The sequence below is a fragment of the Molothrus ater genome, chromosome 21 (assembly GCF_012460135.2).
Source record: "Molothrus ater isolate BHLD 08-10-18 breed brown headed cowbird chromosome 21, BPBGC_Mater_1.1, whole genome shotgun sequence".
NCBI classification, from domain to species: domain Eukaryota; kingdom Metazoa; phylum Chordata; class Aves; order Passeriformes; family Icteridae; genus Molothrus; species Molothrus ater.
In genome coordinates, this window is record NC_050498.2 from 43,753 (window position 1) to 60,441 (window position 16,689).

Below are 16,689 nucleotides of genomic sequence, written 5' to 3' on the forward strand. Positions count from 1 at the left end.
TTCGTTCTCATGTGTTGTATGTCTAGGAATAATTTCTTCTAAAGATAGAAAAAAATAGATGATATCTTTTCAGAAGAAAACATTGGTTTATACAATTTTAGACCATCATGATATGGAAGAATATTTTTGTCCCTCACTAAGGTGGAAGAAGTATTTGGATCACAGATCATTTACAATTAAATACTTTACATTTTTAAGATGCTTTCAATCAATTTTGATCCTTATTGCTTATTCATTGTAAACAGTAATTTTTCAGTGAAGGGAAAGTGTGTGTGGTATATCTACATTATGTTCAAACCCAATTCCTACTAAAGGCCAGGCTGAACTCCAGTAAATAATGTCCTGAATGATATTTTGCTGCCTTCTTTGGCACTTCATGAAATCCTAATGTGATGAAATATTGAAATACAGAGATTTTCTCTTAGACAGTGTTCCATGTAGAAACCCATCCCATGTATTTTATGCTGTAATTCTTCTCTCTTTTAAAATTTGCTATCTTCTGCCTAGTTTTCATTAACCTGTTACAGTAGTGAAAATCACAGATAAATGCAATTTTGTACAACTTTGAAATTACCCCAAGAGCTGAGAGAAAACTTGCTCTTACACTTCAAACCGAGTTTCTTCTGTATTCAAACTTTGTTTCTCTACCATCAAGAGTCTCCTTTGCTGCTGCTCAAAGCCCCATCCAACCTGACCTTGAATACCTTCAGGGATGGGACACCCACAACTTCTCTGGGCAACCTGTTCCAGGGTTCCAGCACCCCACAGTAAAAAATGTCTTCCTTTCATCTAATATGTGTCAGAAATATTAAATCTAGGCATATAAACTTTGAGGAAAGGTTTGAAATTCTTTTGATTTGATGCACATTTTATATGAATACTGACTTACAGATGACTAAAATATGTTGATGGGCATTTGAGCTGACACTTTTTGAAAAAGTGCATGGAATTTAAAATTAAAACCAGTAACATTAAAAACTTCTTGCCATTTTCTTTTTCCTCTGATATGCAAAATTGCATCTGTCAAATATCTGTGCTTCATACAAACCTCTCAGACACTCTCAGAAAAAAGCTTTTCTTTCAGACTAAGTTGCAGTTTACGTAGAACACTAGTACTAGTGAAGGTTTTTCTGGGCATAGGGGGAACACCTTCTCATTGGATTTGTGTGCAGAATGCGTTTTATGGAAACTGGAAAATTGATCATCTGATCCCCAGACCCTGTGGAAATGATTTCTTTTTCCCACAAAAAATGGCCTGCATTTGAAGCCACTTGCCCTGGCAGAACAGGGCGGTGCCGAGCGAGAAAATTGCAGGCTTTCTAGATTTCTCCAAAACTAAAGCTGCTACCAACGGAGACCCTGCAAGTCCTTAGGGCCCCGCCACTCTGTTCATACCCAGACCCTGGGGTAAAGACTTCTTTTTTCCATGCAAAATAGCACCTGTTTGTGGCCACTCGCCCTGGCCGACATTGCTGTGTCAAGCTAGAAATTTGCAAACTTTTCTGGATTTCTCCAAAACTAAAGCCTCCATCAAGGGGTCCCTGCAAGTCCTTAGGGCTACACAGGCCACCTTTCATCTGATACACAGACACTGGGGAAAGGACTTCTTTTTCTCATGGAAAATGGCCTCCGTTTGTGGCCACTCACCCTGGCCAATACAGCAGTGCCAACCTTGAAATTGTCCAACTTTGCTGTATCTCTCCAAAACTAAAGCTGACAGCAACTACAACCCTGCAAGTCCTATAAGCCTGCAAGGCCACCTTTCAATTGATACCCTGACCCTGGGGAAATTTATTCTTTTTCCCATTGAAAATGGGTTTTGTTTGCCACCAGTTACCCCGGTCCCCAGGGCAGGGCCAAGCTCAGAACTATGCTGGATTTCTCCAAAACTAAAGCTGCCAGCAAATAGGGCCATACAAGTCCTTAGACTCCAAACGTCACCTTACAACTGATCCCCAGACCCTGGGGAAAGGACTTCTTTTTCCCACAGAACATGGCCTCTGTTTGCAGCATGTTGCCCTGACAGACAGGGCAGCGCCAGGTTAGGAATCTGCAAACTTTGCTGGATTTCTCCAAAACTAAAGCTGCCAGCAACTAGGAGCCTGCAAATCCTTAGAGCCCCACACGTCACCTTTCAACTGATTCCCAGACCTTGGGGAAATGACTGCTTTTTCCCACGGAAAAATGCCTCCCTTTGCAGGAACTCACCCTTGCCGACAGGGCAGTGCCAAGGTAGAAAAGGGCAAACCTTGTTGGATTTCTCCAAAACTACATCTGCCAGAAACTAGGACCCTGGAAGGCTATAGAGTCCCAAAAGTCACCTTTCAACTGCTACCCAGACCCTGAGGAAAGACTTCTTTTCAGCATGGAAAATGGCTTCCTTTTATGGCCACTCATCCTGGCCGACAGGGCAGTGCCAGGATAGAAATCTGCAAACTTTGCTGGATTTCTCCAAAATTAAAGCTGCCAGCAACTAGGACCCTGCAAGGCCGCAGAGCCCCTAAGGCCACTGTTCATCTGATACCCAGACAGTGGGAAATGACTTCTTATTCCCACAGAAAGTAAGCTCCGTTTGCGGCCACACGCCCAGGCCAAACAGGTCAGTGCAAAGCTAGAAATAGGCAAAATTTGCTGGATTTCTCCAAAAATAAAGCTTCCAGCAACTAGGACCCTGCAAGGTTTTAGAGCCCTAAAGGTCACCTTTTAACTGATACCCAGACGCTGAGGAAATTTCTTCTTTTCCACACGGAAAATAGCCTTCGTTTAAGGCCACTCGCCCTGGCCGATACAGCAGTGCCAAGTTCGAAATCAGCAAACTTTGCTGGATTTCTCCAAAACTAATGCTGCCAGTAATTACGACCCTGCAAGTCCTTAGAGCCCCAAAGGCCACCTTTCATCTAATCCCCAGACCCTGTGGAAATTACTTCTTTTTCTCATGGAAAATGGCCTGCATTTGCGGCCACTCGTCCTGGGTCACAGGGTGGCGCTTAGTGAGAAATTTTTAAACTTTGCTGGATTTCTCCAAAATTAAAGCTGCCACCAACTAGGACTTTGACAGGATTTTGAGCCCCAAACCTCACCTTTAAACTGATCCCCAGATCCTGAGGAAAGGACTTCTCCACACGGAATATGGCCTCCGTTTGAGGACACTCGTCTTGGCCAACAGAGGGGCGCCAGATTAGAAATTGGAAAAGTTTGCTGGATTTCTCCAAAACTAAAGCTGCCAGCAACTAGGACTCTTCAAGTCCTAAGAGCCCCAAAGGCCACCTTTCATCTGATACCTAGACCCTGGGGAAAGGACTTCTTTTTCCCATGGAAAATGGCCTCGATTTGCATACATTCACACTGGTAGTCCTTGGTGTGGCAATTTTGAATTTTGCAAACGTTGCTGGATTTCTCCAAAACTAAAGCGTCCGGCAACTGGGACTCTGCAAGTCCTTAGAGCCCCAAAGGCCACCTTTCATCTGATCCCCAGACCCTGGGGAAAGGACTTCTTTTTCCCACAGAAAATTGCTCTGTTTACGGCCACTTGCGCTGGGTCACTGGGAGGCGCTTACTGAGAAATTTGCAAACTTTGTGGATTTCTCTAAAACTAAAGCTGCGAGCAACTAGGAGCCTGCAAGTCCTTAGAGCTACAAAGGCCACCTTTCATCTGATCCCCAGACCCTGGCCAGAGGACTTCTTTTTCCCATTGAAAATTGCCTGCATTTGAAGCCACTCGCCATGGCCAAACAGGGTGGTGCCAAGCGAGAAATTGGCAAGCTTTCTAGATTTCTCCAAAACTAAAGCGGCCAGCAAATAGGATTTTGACAGGCTTTTGAGCCCCAGACCTCTCCTTTAAACTCGATCCCCAGACCCCAGGGAAATTACTTCTTTTTCCCATGGAAAATGGCCTCAGTTTGGGGCCACTCACCTGGGCTGACAGGGCAGTACCAAGCTAGAAATTGGCAAACTTTGCTGGATTTCTCCAAAACTAAAGCTGCCAGCAACTAGGAGCCTGCAAGTCCTTAGAGTCCTAAGCGACACCTTTAATCTGAGCCCCAGACTCTGGGGAAATGACTCCTTTTTCCCAGGGAATATGGCCTGCATTTGCGGCCACTCGCCCTGGCCAAACAGGGCAGGGCCAAGCTCGAAATTGGCAAACTTTGCTGGATTTCTCCAAAATTGAAGCTGCCAGCAACTAGGAGCTTGCAAGTCCTTAGAGCCCCAAACGCCACCTTTCATCTGATACCCAGACCCTGGGGGATGACTTCTTTCTGTCTTGGAAAATTGCCTCCTTTGCGGCCACTTGCCCTGGCCGACAGGGCGGTACCAAGCTAGAAATTGTCCCACTTTTCTGGATCTCCCCAAAACTAAAGCTGACAGCAACTACAACCCTGCAAGTCCTACAAGCCCGCAAGGCCACCTTTCATCTCATCCCCAGACCCCAGGGAAATTACTTCTTTTTCCCATGTAAATTGCCTCCGTTTGTGGCCACTCACCTGGGGTGACAGGGTAGTGCCAAGCTCGAAATTGGCAAACTTTGCTGGATTTCTCCAAAACAAAAGCTGCCAGCAACAAGGACCAGGCAAGTCCTTATAGCCCCAAAGGTCACCTTTCATCTGATACCCTAACCCTGGGGAAATTATTTCTTTTTCCCACGGAATATGGCCTGCGTTTGCGGCCACTCGCCCTGGCCCACAGGGATCTGCCAAGAGCGAAATTGTCAAACTTTGTTGTATTTCTCCAAAACTAAAGCTGCGAGCAACTAGGACCCTGCAAGGCCACAGAGCTCCAAAGGCCACCTTTCATCTGCTACCCAGACGGTGGGAAATAACTTCTTACTCCCATGGAAAGTGGGCTCTATTTGCAGCCACTCACACTGGGTTACTGGGAGGGACTTACCGAGAAATTTGCAAACTTTTCTGGATTTGTCCAAAACTAAATCCTCCGTCAGGGGGGGCCCTGCAAGTCCTTCGGGCCACAAAGGCCACCTTTCACCTTTCACAGACCCTGGGGAAAGGACTTCTTTTTCCCATGGAAAATGGCTTCCGTGTGTGGCCACTCACCTGGGCTGACAGGGCAATGCCAAGCTAGAAATTAGCAATCTATGCTGGATTTCTCCAAAAGTAAAGCTGCCAGCAACTAGGAGCCTGCAACTCCTTAGAACCCCAAAGGCCACCTTTCATCTGACACCCAAATCTTGTGGAGAGGACTTCTTTCTCTCTTGGAAAATGGCCTCCATTTGCAGCCAGTCACCCTGGCCAAACAGGGCGCTGCCAAGCTGTCACTTGTAACACAGCACAGCCTCATGGAACACAGGTGCCCCTGGGACATTGCCACTGCTCATGAATGAATGTGTCCATTGTGAAGCAGTCGAGTCTAATGAAACACAGGAGAACATTGTTATAAAATGGACTTTCATGGAAGCAAGTGTCAACTCTTTTACAGCAGGCCCTCGTGGAACCTAGGAGACCACTGATGCAAAGGAATCATGGGGAAAAAAGTTTCAATTTTGAACAATGTGGGGTTTCGTGGAACACAGATGCCACTTGGATAATGCCAAGGCATGTGGAAGTCAGCGTCCACTGTGACAAAGTACAGCCTCAAGGAACTCAGAAGACCATTGTGACACAATGGAATCTCATGGATCCAAGGCTCTACTTTGATTGGGCTTCATGGGCCACAGGAGCCACTGGGACATTGTCAGGCTTAGTAGAAACAAGGCTCCATTATTGCACAGCAAGGCCTTATGGCACCTGGGAGGCCACTGTGATTCAAAGGAATCTGATGGAAGCAAGTGTCAATTGTGACATAGCAGGGCCTCATGGCACCCAATAGACAATTGTGACACAATGCAATCTCTGGGAACCGAGTGCCAACTGCAAACAGAGCGGGGCCTCATGGGACACAGCTGCAAGTTGGATACTGTCAGGGCAGGTGGAACTCAGTGTCCATTGTGACACAACACAGGCTCATTAATAATAGCAGAGCACAGTGACACCATGGAATCTTTGGGAACCATGGGTCACTTGTAAACACAGCCGAGCTCCATGGAACCAAGGAGACCACTGTGGTGCAATAAAATCCCAAGGAAACAAGGGTTTTATACGGTTATAAACACATCAGGCTCTCATGAAACTAAAGGGAACATTGTGATGCAGTGGAATCTCATGGATTCAAGGCTCTACTTTGAGCAAGACAGGCCTCATGGAACACAGGTGCTACTGGGACATTGCAAGGCCTAGTAGAAACAAGGTTCCATTATTGCACAAAAAGGCCTCATGGCATCTGGGTGGCTACTGTGTCACAATGGCATCTGATAGAAGTAAGTTTTCATGGAGACACCAAAGGACCTCATGGCACCCAGGAGACCACTGTGACATCATGTGATCTTGGGGAATGCAGTGTCAATTGCAAACATGGCAGGGCCTCATGGAACACAGGTGCCACTGGGATTTCCCCATTGCTCATGGAAGCAAGTGTCCATTATGACATAGACAGGTCTAATGGAACATAGGAGACCACTGTGACACAAGAAAATTTCAAGATACTAAGACTCCATTGCGACACAGAGGGCCATCATGGAACCAAGATAACCACTGTGAGGCAATAGCCTTATGGAACAAAGAGTAAGTTGTCAACACAGCAGGGCTTCATGGATCCCTAGTGCCAATGAGACATTTCCAAGACTTGTGCAAGCAAGTGTCCATTGTGACACAGCCAGGCCTAATGGAACACAGAAAAACATTGTTAGACCATGAAATCTCATAGAAGCAAGTGCCAACTCTTTCACAGCAGGGCCTCATGGAACCCAGGAGATCACTGTGATGCAATCGAGTCTTGGGGAAAAAAGTTTCAATTTTGAACAACACAGGGATTCATGGAACACAGGTTCCACTTGTGTACTGCCAGGGAAGGTGGAACTAGGCGTCCATTGGAACACAGTAGAGACTCATGGATGTCAGAAGACTATTGTGATGCAATGGAATCTCAAGGATTTACTTTGATTAAGTGGGACATCATGAGTAACAGGTGTCCCTGGGACATTGCCAGGCCTAGTAGGAACAAGGCTCCATTTTTCAAAGCATGCCCTCAGGGCATCTAGAAGGCCACTCTGTTGTAAAGGAGTATGATGGAAGCAAGTGTCCATTGCAACATAGGAACACCTCATGGCACCCAGGAGACCATGGAGACACAATGCAATCTCTGGGAACCAAGTGGCAACTGCAAACTCTAACCCCTAACCTTAACCCCTTACCCGAATCCTCTGCCCTTCTCCATCCCCACTGCCCCTCTGTTGTATTGCACTAAATAGTTATTTAGTTGTTTGCACTGGGTGTTTGGTAATTTGCACTGTTCACATGATTTGTATCCTATGACCACATGGTCTGCCCTCCCCCCCCCCTCCCCGCCAAGTGTCAGCATTGGTGGTCTCTTCCTGGGTTACCCCTCCCCTTGCCCCTCCTCACAGATATCCCATTGGCTGTGGTCCTCTTCCTCTGCCCCCACTTCCCCGGGTATAAAAACCCCCTAGAGGCAGCTGGCTGGCCTCTTTTTTCCATGTGGGGTTTTCCATCTGATGGTTCTTCTGGGAATAAAGAGAGGACATTAATTCCCACATGGAGAAGAGTGCTTCTTGTCTTTTGCCTTTGTCCACGTAAGATTGTGTGGGCTGGGGTCCATAGCTAGTCGGATTGGACCTGTACAGCCTGTCCAGACATGGATTCGTACACCCCACCACCCCTGTCCTCACACGAGGAAGCACTGCAAGCCATACTGCACTGCAAGCTGGAAGCTGAGGTCTAGGTTGTGCTCAAGAATGCTGGAAAACACCTTTCTGAGAAGAGCTGTCTTCCCAAAATGCAATTTTGCATTCTTTCCCAAAGTTCATTTTTAGCCTGCCACCATCTTGGGAAGGATATCTTGACTCACATGCCTGTGCCACCATCTTGAGTGTACCTGTAGTGACTTCTGACCATTACTGCCATCTTGAGTGTGGTGTGATGCAATTTCTGGTAAATCCCCACCATCTTGAGAGTAGCACTAGAAGTTTGTTCTGGATCCACCATGTTGACTGCTATGGCACATGACTTCCTGTCATGCTCGCCATCTTGAGAGTGGACTGATGCCAATTCCTGACTCCTCTACCATCTTGAGCACATTATCATCACAGAATCACAGAATCACTAGGTTGGAAGAGACCTTTAAGATCATCTAGTCCAACCCATGCCCTAACACCAGCTCAACTAAACCACGGCACTGAGTGCCACATCCAATCTTTTTTTAAACACATCCAGGGATGGTGACTCCACCACCTCCCTGGGCAGACGATTTCAGTTCTTTATCATTCTTTCAGTAAAAAACTTTTTCCTAACATCCCACCTAAGTTTCCCTTGGCACAGCTTAAGAATGTGTCCTCTCGTTCTGTCGGTTGTTGCCTGGAAAAATAGACTACCCCCCACCTGACGACAACCACCTTTCAAGTAGTTGTAGAGAGTGATAAAGTCACCTCTGAGTCTCCTTTCCTCCAGCCTAAACAACCCCAGCTCCCTCAGTGTTTCCTCGCAGGGCTTGTGCTCCAAGCCCTTCAAGTCATGTGACTTCCTGCAGCCAAAGCCTAACAGCACATGGCAAGAGCCCTCCTTCCTCATTTGGCTCACTACAACCCTCCTCAGCCACTGCCGAGGCAGGTGGGTCCCGCACCTGGTGCTCCCAGGCACCACATGTGCGCCAGGGCCAGCAGGAGGCAGCGGCAGGCAGGGAAAGCGCCTCAGTGACACTTCGACGAGTCACTCACTGTCCGTGTGAGGATTTCTTAGTTGCAGCACCGCTTTTTAGCTGCAGGTGGCCGCAGTGAGTCGTTTAAGTCATGGCACATATGCCCATTTCTTAGTTGCAGTACCACTTTTAGTCTGCAGGTGCCACTACTGAGTCACTAAATAGCATATATACGCAGTACCTCGTACTTATCACCAGGTGGCAGCAGCGATTTAAGTCCCAACCAAGATATCAGACTGTTTTGGAGTGACACACAAAACGCTTTTTGTTTGAATAGACAGAGCTATTTCTATTGCCTTCATAGAGATCATATTTTCTCCCATTTTCAAGCTCTTTCTTGTTTAAATTATATATACAAAAGGTACATTTTTATTTTCAAACGCTGTATATGTGTATTAAGAATTATACTCTTAAGATCCCGCATATAAAAGGGTCGCATTTGGAAATCAATTTTTATAAAAATTATATATATATATATATATATATGTATAAAACATAAGAAAAGTTACCATTTTAACTACCCTAACCATTACCCCTTACAACTGCACCTAACCCAGCAACTCAGTATCTCAGGAGCAGTTCAGAGGTAGCTCCCAGGAGCCAAAGCTAGCCAGAGCCATAACTCCTGGCAGCTTTCATCTTGCAACAATCCTCCAACGTTCACAATTTTAGGAGGCAGAATCCCACTTTTAGCCCCAGGAATGTGACTGTGAATGTTAGCTCTTTTCCATAGGAAGGAAAGCCTCACAACCCACTGTCTCAGGGATAGTGGAGACACAGCCCCCAGGAGTCCAAGGCCAGCCAAAGCCTGGCAGATTTCATCTGGAAGGAATCCTCTGATATTCACAAGTTTAGGAGGCAGAATCCCATTTTTGGATTACAGTGCCTGACCACAAACTGATGACCCTTTTCCATATGAAGGAAAGCCTGGCAACCCAGTGTCTTGTGGGCAGTTGTGTTCCAACCCAAACCACTCCATGACTCTATGATTGGGAGTGCTTCAAGAAGTCCTGCTGAATGAGTTCAGGGATAGGGGTGCCACTGCAGGCCAATAACTGCACCATCATCCCAGTGCCTGTGGCTGGGCATGGGTCAAATGGCCCTTTCTAGGTGTGGTGAGAACATCCTGAAAAGAAGTTGATCTTTCCTCCTGAATGTTTGCAGCAGAACACGGAAATGAAGTTGATGCTAACATAAATGCAGGTTTTATTTATCTGGGTCTGCAGCTGTCATGAGCTCCATCCATTTCCTGCTGCTCAGTCTTTTAGTCAGTGCCCAGTTCCCCACACTCTCCTCCCTGACAGTGCCCAGCACCATCCAGGATTCAGGGTCACCATCGAACACAGGACAGCCGGATGGCTCAATGTGCATGGCACAGGCATAGCCCTGTGAACAGCCTGCTTGGTCATAAACACCCAGGATGTGCATCTGGATCTGCACGCCAGCCCCAGAGCCACAGAAGTGACAGGCACACATTGAGCTGATGGCATCAGCTACTCTTTGTTCTAAAGCTACTTTCTCCACATTACTGTGGGTCCCAGTGACTTTACCGTTGTCATCCACACCAAAAAATAAATATCCACCCTCAGTGTTTGCAAAGGCAGAGACGTATTTAGGAAAGTTTTTTTCTGATGTATTACAAGCTACTCTTTGTACTGCATTCCTTAAATTCAATATGGGTTGCCTGTGTGAAACCCAGGACCTCCCCAACCAGCACTTCATCTTTCTTTATAAACCTGGCCACAGTATCTTGGATGTTGTGCTCTTGGATGTTCAGAGGAGTCTCTTTTGCTCCTTTGCTCCCCCATCAAAACTCAGCTGAGCTCTCTTGGCAGTCAGTCCATTCTCTTTGTGGCACTTGACACAGTTTTTCTTCCTCAGGAATTCAGGAGCTTCGCTGGAAGTCACAGGATAAACCAATATGCCAGACCTATAAAACAAACCAGTGGTTAAGCTGCAGAGGTGCAACTTTGTGGCTGCACCTCCCAGCTCCGGCCCTCCACAGCTCCATGTTTTAACAAAAAGCAGCAGGTTACTCCCCTGCTGCATCCATGCAAAGTATGGATGAGCCTTGCTTCTGCCAGTGCAATCCCTGAGGCTCGTCTCTATGTCTCCACAAATGCCATGCTCCCAGAAGAAGTAATTCTTGTCCTCACTCTCCATTCTCAAAATTCCCCCTCCTGAATTCAGCAATGCACACACTGCTATGGAAAAGACTTTTTCTGTTTTCTAATTGCTAGACTTCTTCTTTCTGGAACTCTTTCCTAAAAGTGTTTTCCCAATAACTACCAACACATCAGGATAGTTTGTGGTCAAATCAATCAGCAGCTGCCTCTCCTGGCTGGCAATCGTGATCCTGAAATGATATATTATTAAAACCACTTCATGATTATCATAGAATTGTTAGGGTTAGGAAACCTTTCTGAGACCATGGAGTCCAATTGGTCCCATAGCACTGCCAAGACTACCACTAACCCATGTCCCTCCCTTCGCACCACATTTACACATCTGTTAAATCCCTCCACAGGTGGTGATTCTACCACTGGCCTGGGCAGCCTGTGCCAGAGCTGGAGAACCCTTTCACCGAAGAAACTTTTCCCTGATGTTCAACCTAAATCTCTCCTGAGAAAACTCAAGAGTGTTTCCCCTCAAGCCTCTCCTTGTTCTGTGGGAGCAGAACCCAACCTCACCTTGCTTGCACCCTCCTGTCAGGGAGTTGTGCAGAGCAAGAAGGTCCCCCTTGAGCCTCCTTTTCTCCAGACTGAGTCTCCCAGATTCTTCAGCTGCTCCTTATCAAACGTGCTCCAGACCATTCCCCAGCTCCACTACCCTTCACTGGACATGCAGAGAAGGGCATACACGCAATATCGGGACCAAGAAAACTTGGGAAAAAGGAAACATTGGAAAATGAAAGTGAAAATTAAAATAATTTATTACAAGGGCAGTCAGGTCTGAGCGGGCTTGGTGCGGAGGCCGCGGGTTAACGATGGGAATTGCTTGGGCGCTCTGGCACTGCTCTGAAGTCACGTCGAAAGCACATCCCCGCCGCCCGAAGCCGCGGCCGATTTTTCCCGGCCCCCGCGGTCCCTGACGGCGAAGAGCCCCGCCCCGCGGCAGAGTCCCTTGGGTGGCGGGGCGGCTGCGGAGCGGCAAAGCCCCGGGCCGGGGCTGCGGTAGGAGCGGCTGCGCAGGGCTGAGGGGCCGTCCCGGGCTCGTCTTCTCTCCCCCCCGCCCCCAGCCGGCCCCTCCGGGCGCTGCTGCCGCCTCGTCTCCGGCTCGGGCCCGTCCCCCGCCGCTCCAGACAGCGTCGGCGACCGGCAGGGAGGAAAGTGTGGAGAACGGGGACCGGGCGCTGACCCAACTTCCCGAGGAATCGGGCTCCGGGCCGGCTCCGTGGGCGCCGCAGGCGGCGAGTGCCAGCACAGGGCTCCGTTTGGCAGAAACTTCCCTTCCCTTCTCTTCCCACACGGTCCCTCCCCACCCGGCCGACATCGTGCTCTGCATCTGTATTTCAAACAGTTTAATTTTAAAAATATTCTATTCAGTGCTAAAATAACTTTCCACTTCCACGCGCGGCCGCGCCTCCAGCTTCACCAGGCTCGATCACGGACTCGGCGGGACATGCAGTGGCAGCGGGGGGAGAGTGGGGCTAGGGGGGCAGCGGGTATTGGGGGGCGGCAGAGCCCCAGGGCGGGAGCGCTTCCCGGGAGCTCCAGCACCCTGCTGCTTCCTTTCCCACCTCGGAGATAGCGGGTACCTAGGCCGGGGCAAGACCCTCCAGCATAGGGCAGCGGCTCCTCCTGCTCTGCAGGCTGCCGGGGGACTGCAAATTCCACTCGGCTGGAGCTGTGCCCCGAGGCAGAGCCGAGGCCGGTCAGTACCTGCCCTCTGGGAGGGGAAAGCGCTCCCCTCTCTCCCAGCATGAATGGCTTAAACTAGCAGCTTATTGCACAGCGTCCCAGTGGGTCCCTGCCGGCCGCTCCCTCACTGCCCCCCACACCCATCATCACCTGCTCCCACAACCGAGTGAAGACATCACCCAGAGCAGGTGGAAGGTGCCTCTCCTGTTCCCAGCACCCAGGGGAAGGGCAGGCAGGGGAGCCACAAGCAGGCAAACAGCATCTGCCAGTGTCCTGGGGACCATGGAGAGCAGGGAGCCCCATGGAGAACCCCCCCACACATGCAGCCCACCCAGCAGAGAGCCCCAGCTCTAGGGCAGGGAGCAGGGAGAGAGGGAGCCAATAAATAGAGGCAATTTTGCAGGTACTGGCAGCAGCCCCATCCATTGGGCAGGGCAGGATGGGGCAGGGCAGGGCGCACTTGATGTGAGTGGTGGGAGCCCCGACACTGGGGAAGGGGCAGGCTGGAGGGAAGCGCTGGTCCTGGGGGGCCAGGTGGCTCTGCAAGGGGCTGGCAAAGGTGCCGGGCCAGGCAGGTTAGCTCTCCGAGACTGTGTGGCACACAGAGTTCTGGTCAGCACAAAATCTCTTCAGAGGTGGCGCACCAGAGTCCTCATCCTCTTCAGTTACCTGCAAGAGCCAGAGGTCACAGGCAGTGACACTGAGCTACGCACACCTAGACAAGGCTGTGTCACACTATGGGGACAGCCCAGGCTGTCACCCATGCACAGGCTCCAGGGTACCAGGAATGCGAACCCACTCCAGCCCTGCAGCCTGCCAGAATTGTCATTTTCCCACATTCCCATATCCTTCCCTCACACTCCAACACTTGATCTGAACCAAGGAATAAAGACTAAAGCTCAGGAAACCATGAGGTTCTGGGAGCTCCCGGGGGCACTTCGGGACTGCAGAGCAAGTTCATCCACCAAGATGCTTCTGCTACAAGAAGCAGCAACAATGGTCTAAGGGCCAATCTAGGTCCATGCACATTTAGAGATGGTTTGAATCCCCCTTCCCTTACCTGAGTCTCAAGGGGTACTGGCTCTTCCTTTGTGAGAGTGGGAGGCTCATCTGCCACTTCTGAGGAAGGCAGGGAGGGCTCTGGGGAGAACAGGTGGGTCAACAAAAATGCAGACCCCGCACCCAGGTCAGTGCTGACCGAGGACAGAACACCTAGCTAAAGAAGTCCCCGATGCCCTGTCAGCTTCCAGCAGTGCCATGGCCACCCACTGAACCACCATGTTCCCTGATAACACCCATCTGCCTCCTCCCTTCTTGGCCCAGCACCCACCTTCCAGGGTCTCCTGCCCCAGGGTAGGAGGCTGTGAGTCGTCTGTGCGGAAGTCAGACGTGTGGGCAGGACTCATGGACTCACTCTGCTGAGGACTGGGGCTGGAGTTGGGACTGCTGTCCACCTTGAGCTGGTATACATCAGACAGGGAGCTCTGGTTGCTGTTCTCATCTGCAGAAACAGCACCTGGTGAAAAAGAGCACCTTGACGCAGGGGCACAGGCAGCTCAGGGCGGCACTGGAAGCTGGCGTCTTGCTGAGAAGGCAGAGCACGGTCAGAGAGTTAAAGAGGGGATTCACTGTTCCACATCAGCCTAAGGGCTGTCAGGCACAGGACTGAGTCTTCCAGAACACAGTGGGAATCATATACACAACTAGCCATGGGAGAGGGAATGTTCCTGCCCTGGGAATGAGAATGAGCACTGCCAAATCCCAGTTCTGCAGCTTGGGAGGGCCCTGGGCATCCAAGAGCAGGAATCTCCTGCTGTGTACCATGGTTTTGTTCCTCCTCTGTGAAGCAATACAAGGAATAATGCTCAGCACCAGTGAAGAAGCAGACCTGGCACACACCTTGCCAAAGTGCAGACCTTGCAACATAACCCCACCACATCTCCTGGGAGCGCCAGCAAATTTTCCTTAGCCACACACAGAACAGGTGCTGGGCAGATGTGTACATTACCTCAGCAGTGAAACCTCTCCTGGCTGCACCACAGTGCCTAGACCAAGAGCAAGGCCAGGGACAGCCTTTGCCCCTTCACCCTAAGGTCCATGGAAGTAACTTTTGGAAAAGCAAGCTTGGCCGCAGGTGGCTATTGGCCTCTCCCCAGCAGAGCATGGAAAGGGGGGATCAGGAAACCCCACTTCTCCAGTTGGCTGTGAAGCTTCCCACAGAAGATACCAGAAACAGCCCATTAAGACTCTCTAACAGCAAAAATGAACAGTTTGGACAGGGACAATCCAGGAGTGGATCAGCCCAACTCCACAGCTCAACTTCATTGTTCTCCACTCCATGCCAGTGCTCAGGGGCAAGCACTGCTCTTCCCCATACTGGCAGCACACAGAACCAACAATGTCCCAGCTGCTGTACAGCCTTGGAGTCTTTCCCCACGTTGAAGGGAGCTCAGCCCAGACCCACCTTGGAACTCCAGAAGGAGGGAGGAGTTGGCAGAGGTGTCAGCTGGGAAGCCATTGGGTTCTCGGGCCGTGCTGCTACTCGATTTGGATTTCTCTTTCTTGAGGAGAGAAGGAAAAGCACAAACACAATGTCAGAGAAACACATGCTGCTCCAGAGGAGCCATTCCCCTTTCTGTCTCCAGAAGCCCAGAGGGATGTGCTCAAGCTGGCCTCTTCCCTTGGCTTTGGGGGCACATTCCTAAGTGAGAGACAAAACTCCGTCTATGAAGGGCCTGGGAATCAGGAAAGAGAGGAGGAGCTGATGCCCATCTAGGAATGACACCAAGTAAAGCAAATCCTCGGAGAAGTCAAGCAGAAGCAGGAGGGGTCTCAAGAGAGCTCAGGGGGCTCGATAGTTCAGAGGAGGCTCAGGTTTGCTGAAGGGGCTTTTTGGGGCTGGGGGGTGCCCAGGAGCTCATGGGGCTTCAGTAGGGTGGGGTTCAGGGGTCGGCTTGGGGAGGGATCAGGAGCTTGGAGGTACTCGGGGGATCTCGATAGGGCAGAAGGGGCTCGGTGGGGCCTCAAAGGTGCTCAGCAGGGCTGGGAGGGCTCAGGTGCTGGCTTGGGGAGGGCTCAGGGGTCTACCTGGACGGGACACAAGGGGGGTTTGGTGGCATCCGGAAGAACTGGGAGGCTCGGAGGTGGCTCGGGGGGCTTCGGTGGTCTGTAGGGCTGGGGGAGGCTCAGAGCTCAGCTTAAGGGGGGTTGTTAATGAGCTAGGCTGGCTGTGGGCGGTGGCTCCCGGCTCATCCCCACAAGCGGTACCCACCTCCTTACTGTCCGCCACTGGCACCCACTTGAATATCCGCAGAGACGTGTCGCCCACCGTCACCCACTTCTTCTCCCTGCGGGACACAACGCTGACGGACCGGACCGGACCGGGCCTGGGGCACCATGGCAACAAAACCCGCCATCCCGCCACGCTCTGGTTGGCCCAGAGGAGCGTCAGTTCAGCACCGCGCAGCACTCCCCCCCGTCCCCCGCACTGTGATTGGCTGGGCTAACCGCCTTTCACAGTCGCTTCCCTCCCCGCCACGCTCCCATTGGCCGCCGCCCCTCCGCCCGCACCCGCTGGTTGGGCGCGCACTCCCAAGTCGCACCTCGCGTGCGGTGATTGGCTGCGCGCGAGTGGCAAAGCCCTCCCCCCCGCGGGCCCGCCCTCACCATCTGCGGACGCGCTCGATGGCTGCCATCACCTTCTTGATGTCATCTTTGGCGCGGCTGCGGGTTTCGGCCCGCACCGAGCGCCCCGACATGGCGCGCGCAGCCCCGCAGCACCGGCCCCGCCGCACCCGCCGGCGCACCCGGCCCCGCGCACGCGCCCTGCGTGGCCCGCCCGCGCGCTGCGCTTCCTGCGTCACCACGCCCGACACGCCCCAGCTGCTGCGCCTGCGCAGGCATACACGCCCTACAGTGGGCACGGAAACGACGCGCAGGCGAGGCGACGGTGCACCGCCATCTTTTGGGGCAGGTCCCGCTGCACACTACCGTGAGATGACCCTGAGATCCCGGGCCGGGGGAATGCTGCACCGTTACCACACTGCCCCGTTCCCTGCAGCAGAGTCCC

General features: G+C 51.1%; 1 protein-coding gene and 1 pseudogene across 2 annotated transcripts; both read right to left on the reverse strand.

Moving 5' to 3' along the window:
- Positions 1–9,966: 9,966 nt before the first annotated feature.
- LOC118694350 (protein SLFN14-like) lies at positions 9,967–11,603 on the reverse strand (annotated as a pseudogene).
- A 662-nt stretch (positions 11,604–12,265) lies between these two features.
- On the reverse strand, positions 12,266–16,440 carry BCL7B (BAF chromatin remodeling complex subunit BCL7B). 2 transcript variants are annotated; one of them, XM_036395329.2, is made up of 6 exons: positions 16,287–16,440; positions 15,892–15,967; positions 15,085–15,181; positions 13,951–14,121; positions 13,681–13,760; positions 12,266–13,289 (listed from the first exon to the last, which is right to left on the reverse strand). In XM_036395329.2, the coding sequence occupies exons 1-6, from the start codon at positions 16,376–16,378 to the stop codon at positions 13,197–13,199; spliced, it is 609 nt and encodes a 202-aa protein (XP_036251222.1). In that variant the 5' UTR covers positions 16,379–16,440; the 3' UTR covers positions 12,266–13,196. The 2 variants fall into 2 exon arrangements, with proteins under 2 accessions (XP_036251222.1, XP_036251221.1); XM_036395328.2 differs by having other exon boundaries at positions 13,951–14,136.
- Positions 16,441–16,689: the final 249 nt, after the last annotated feature.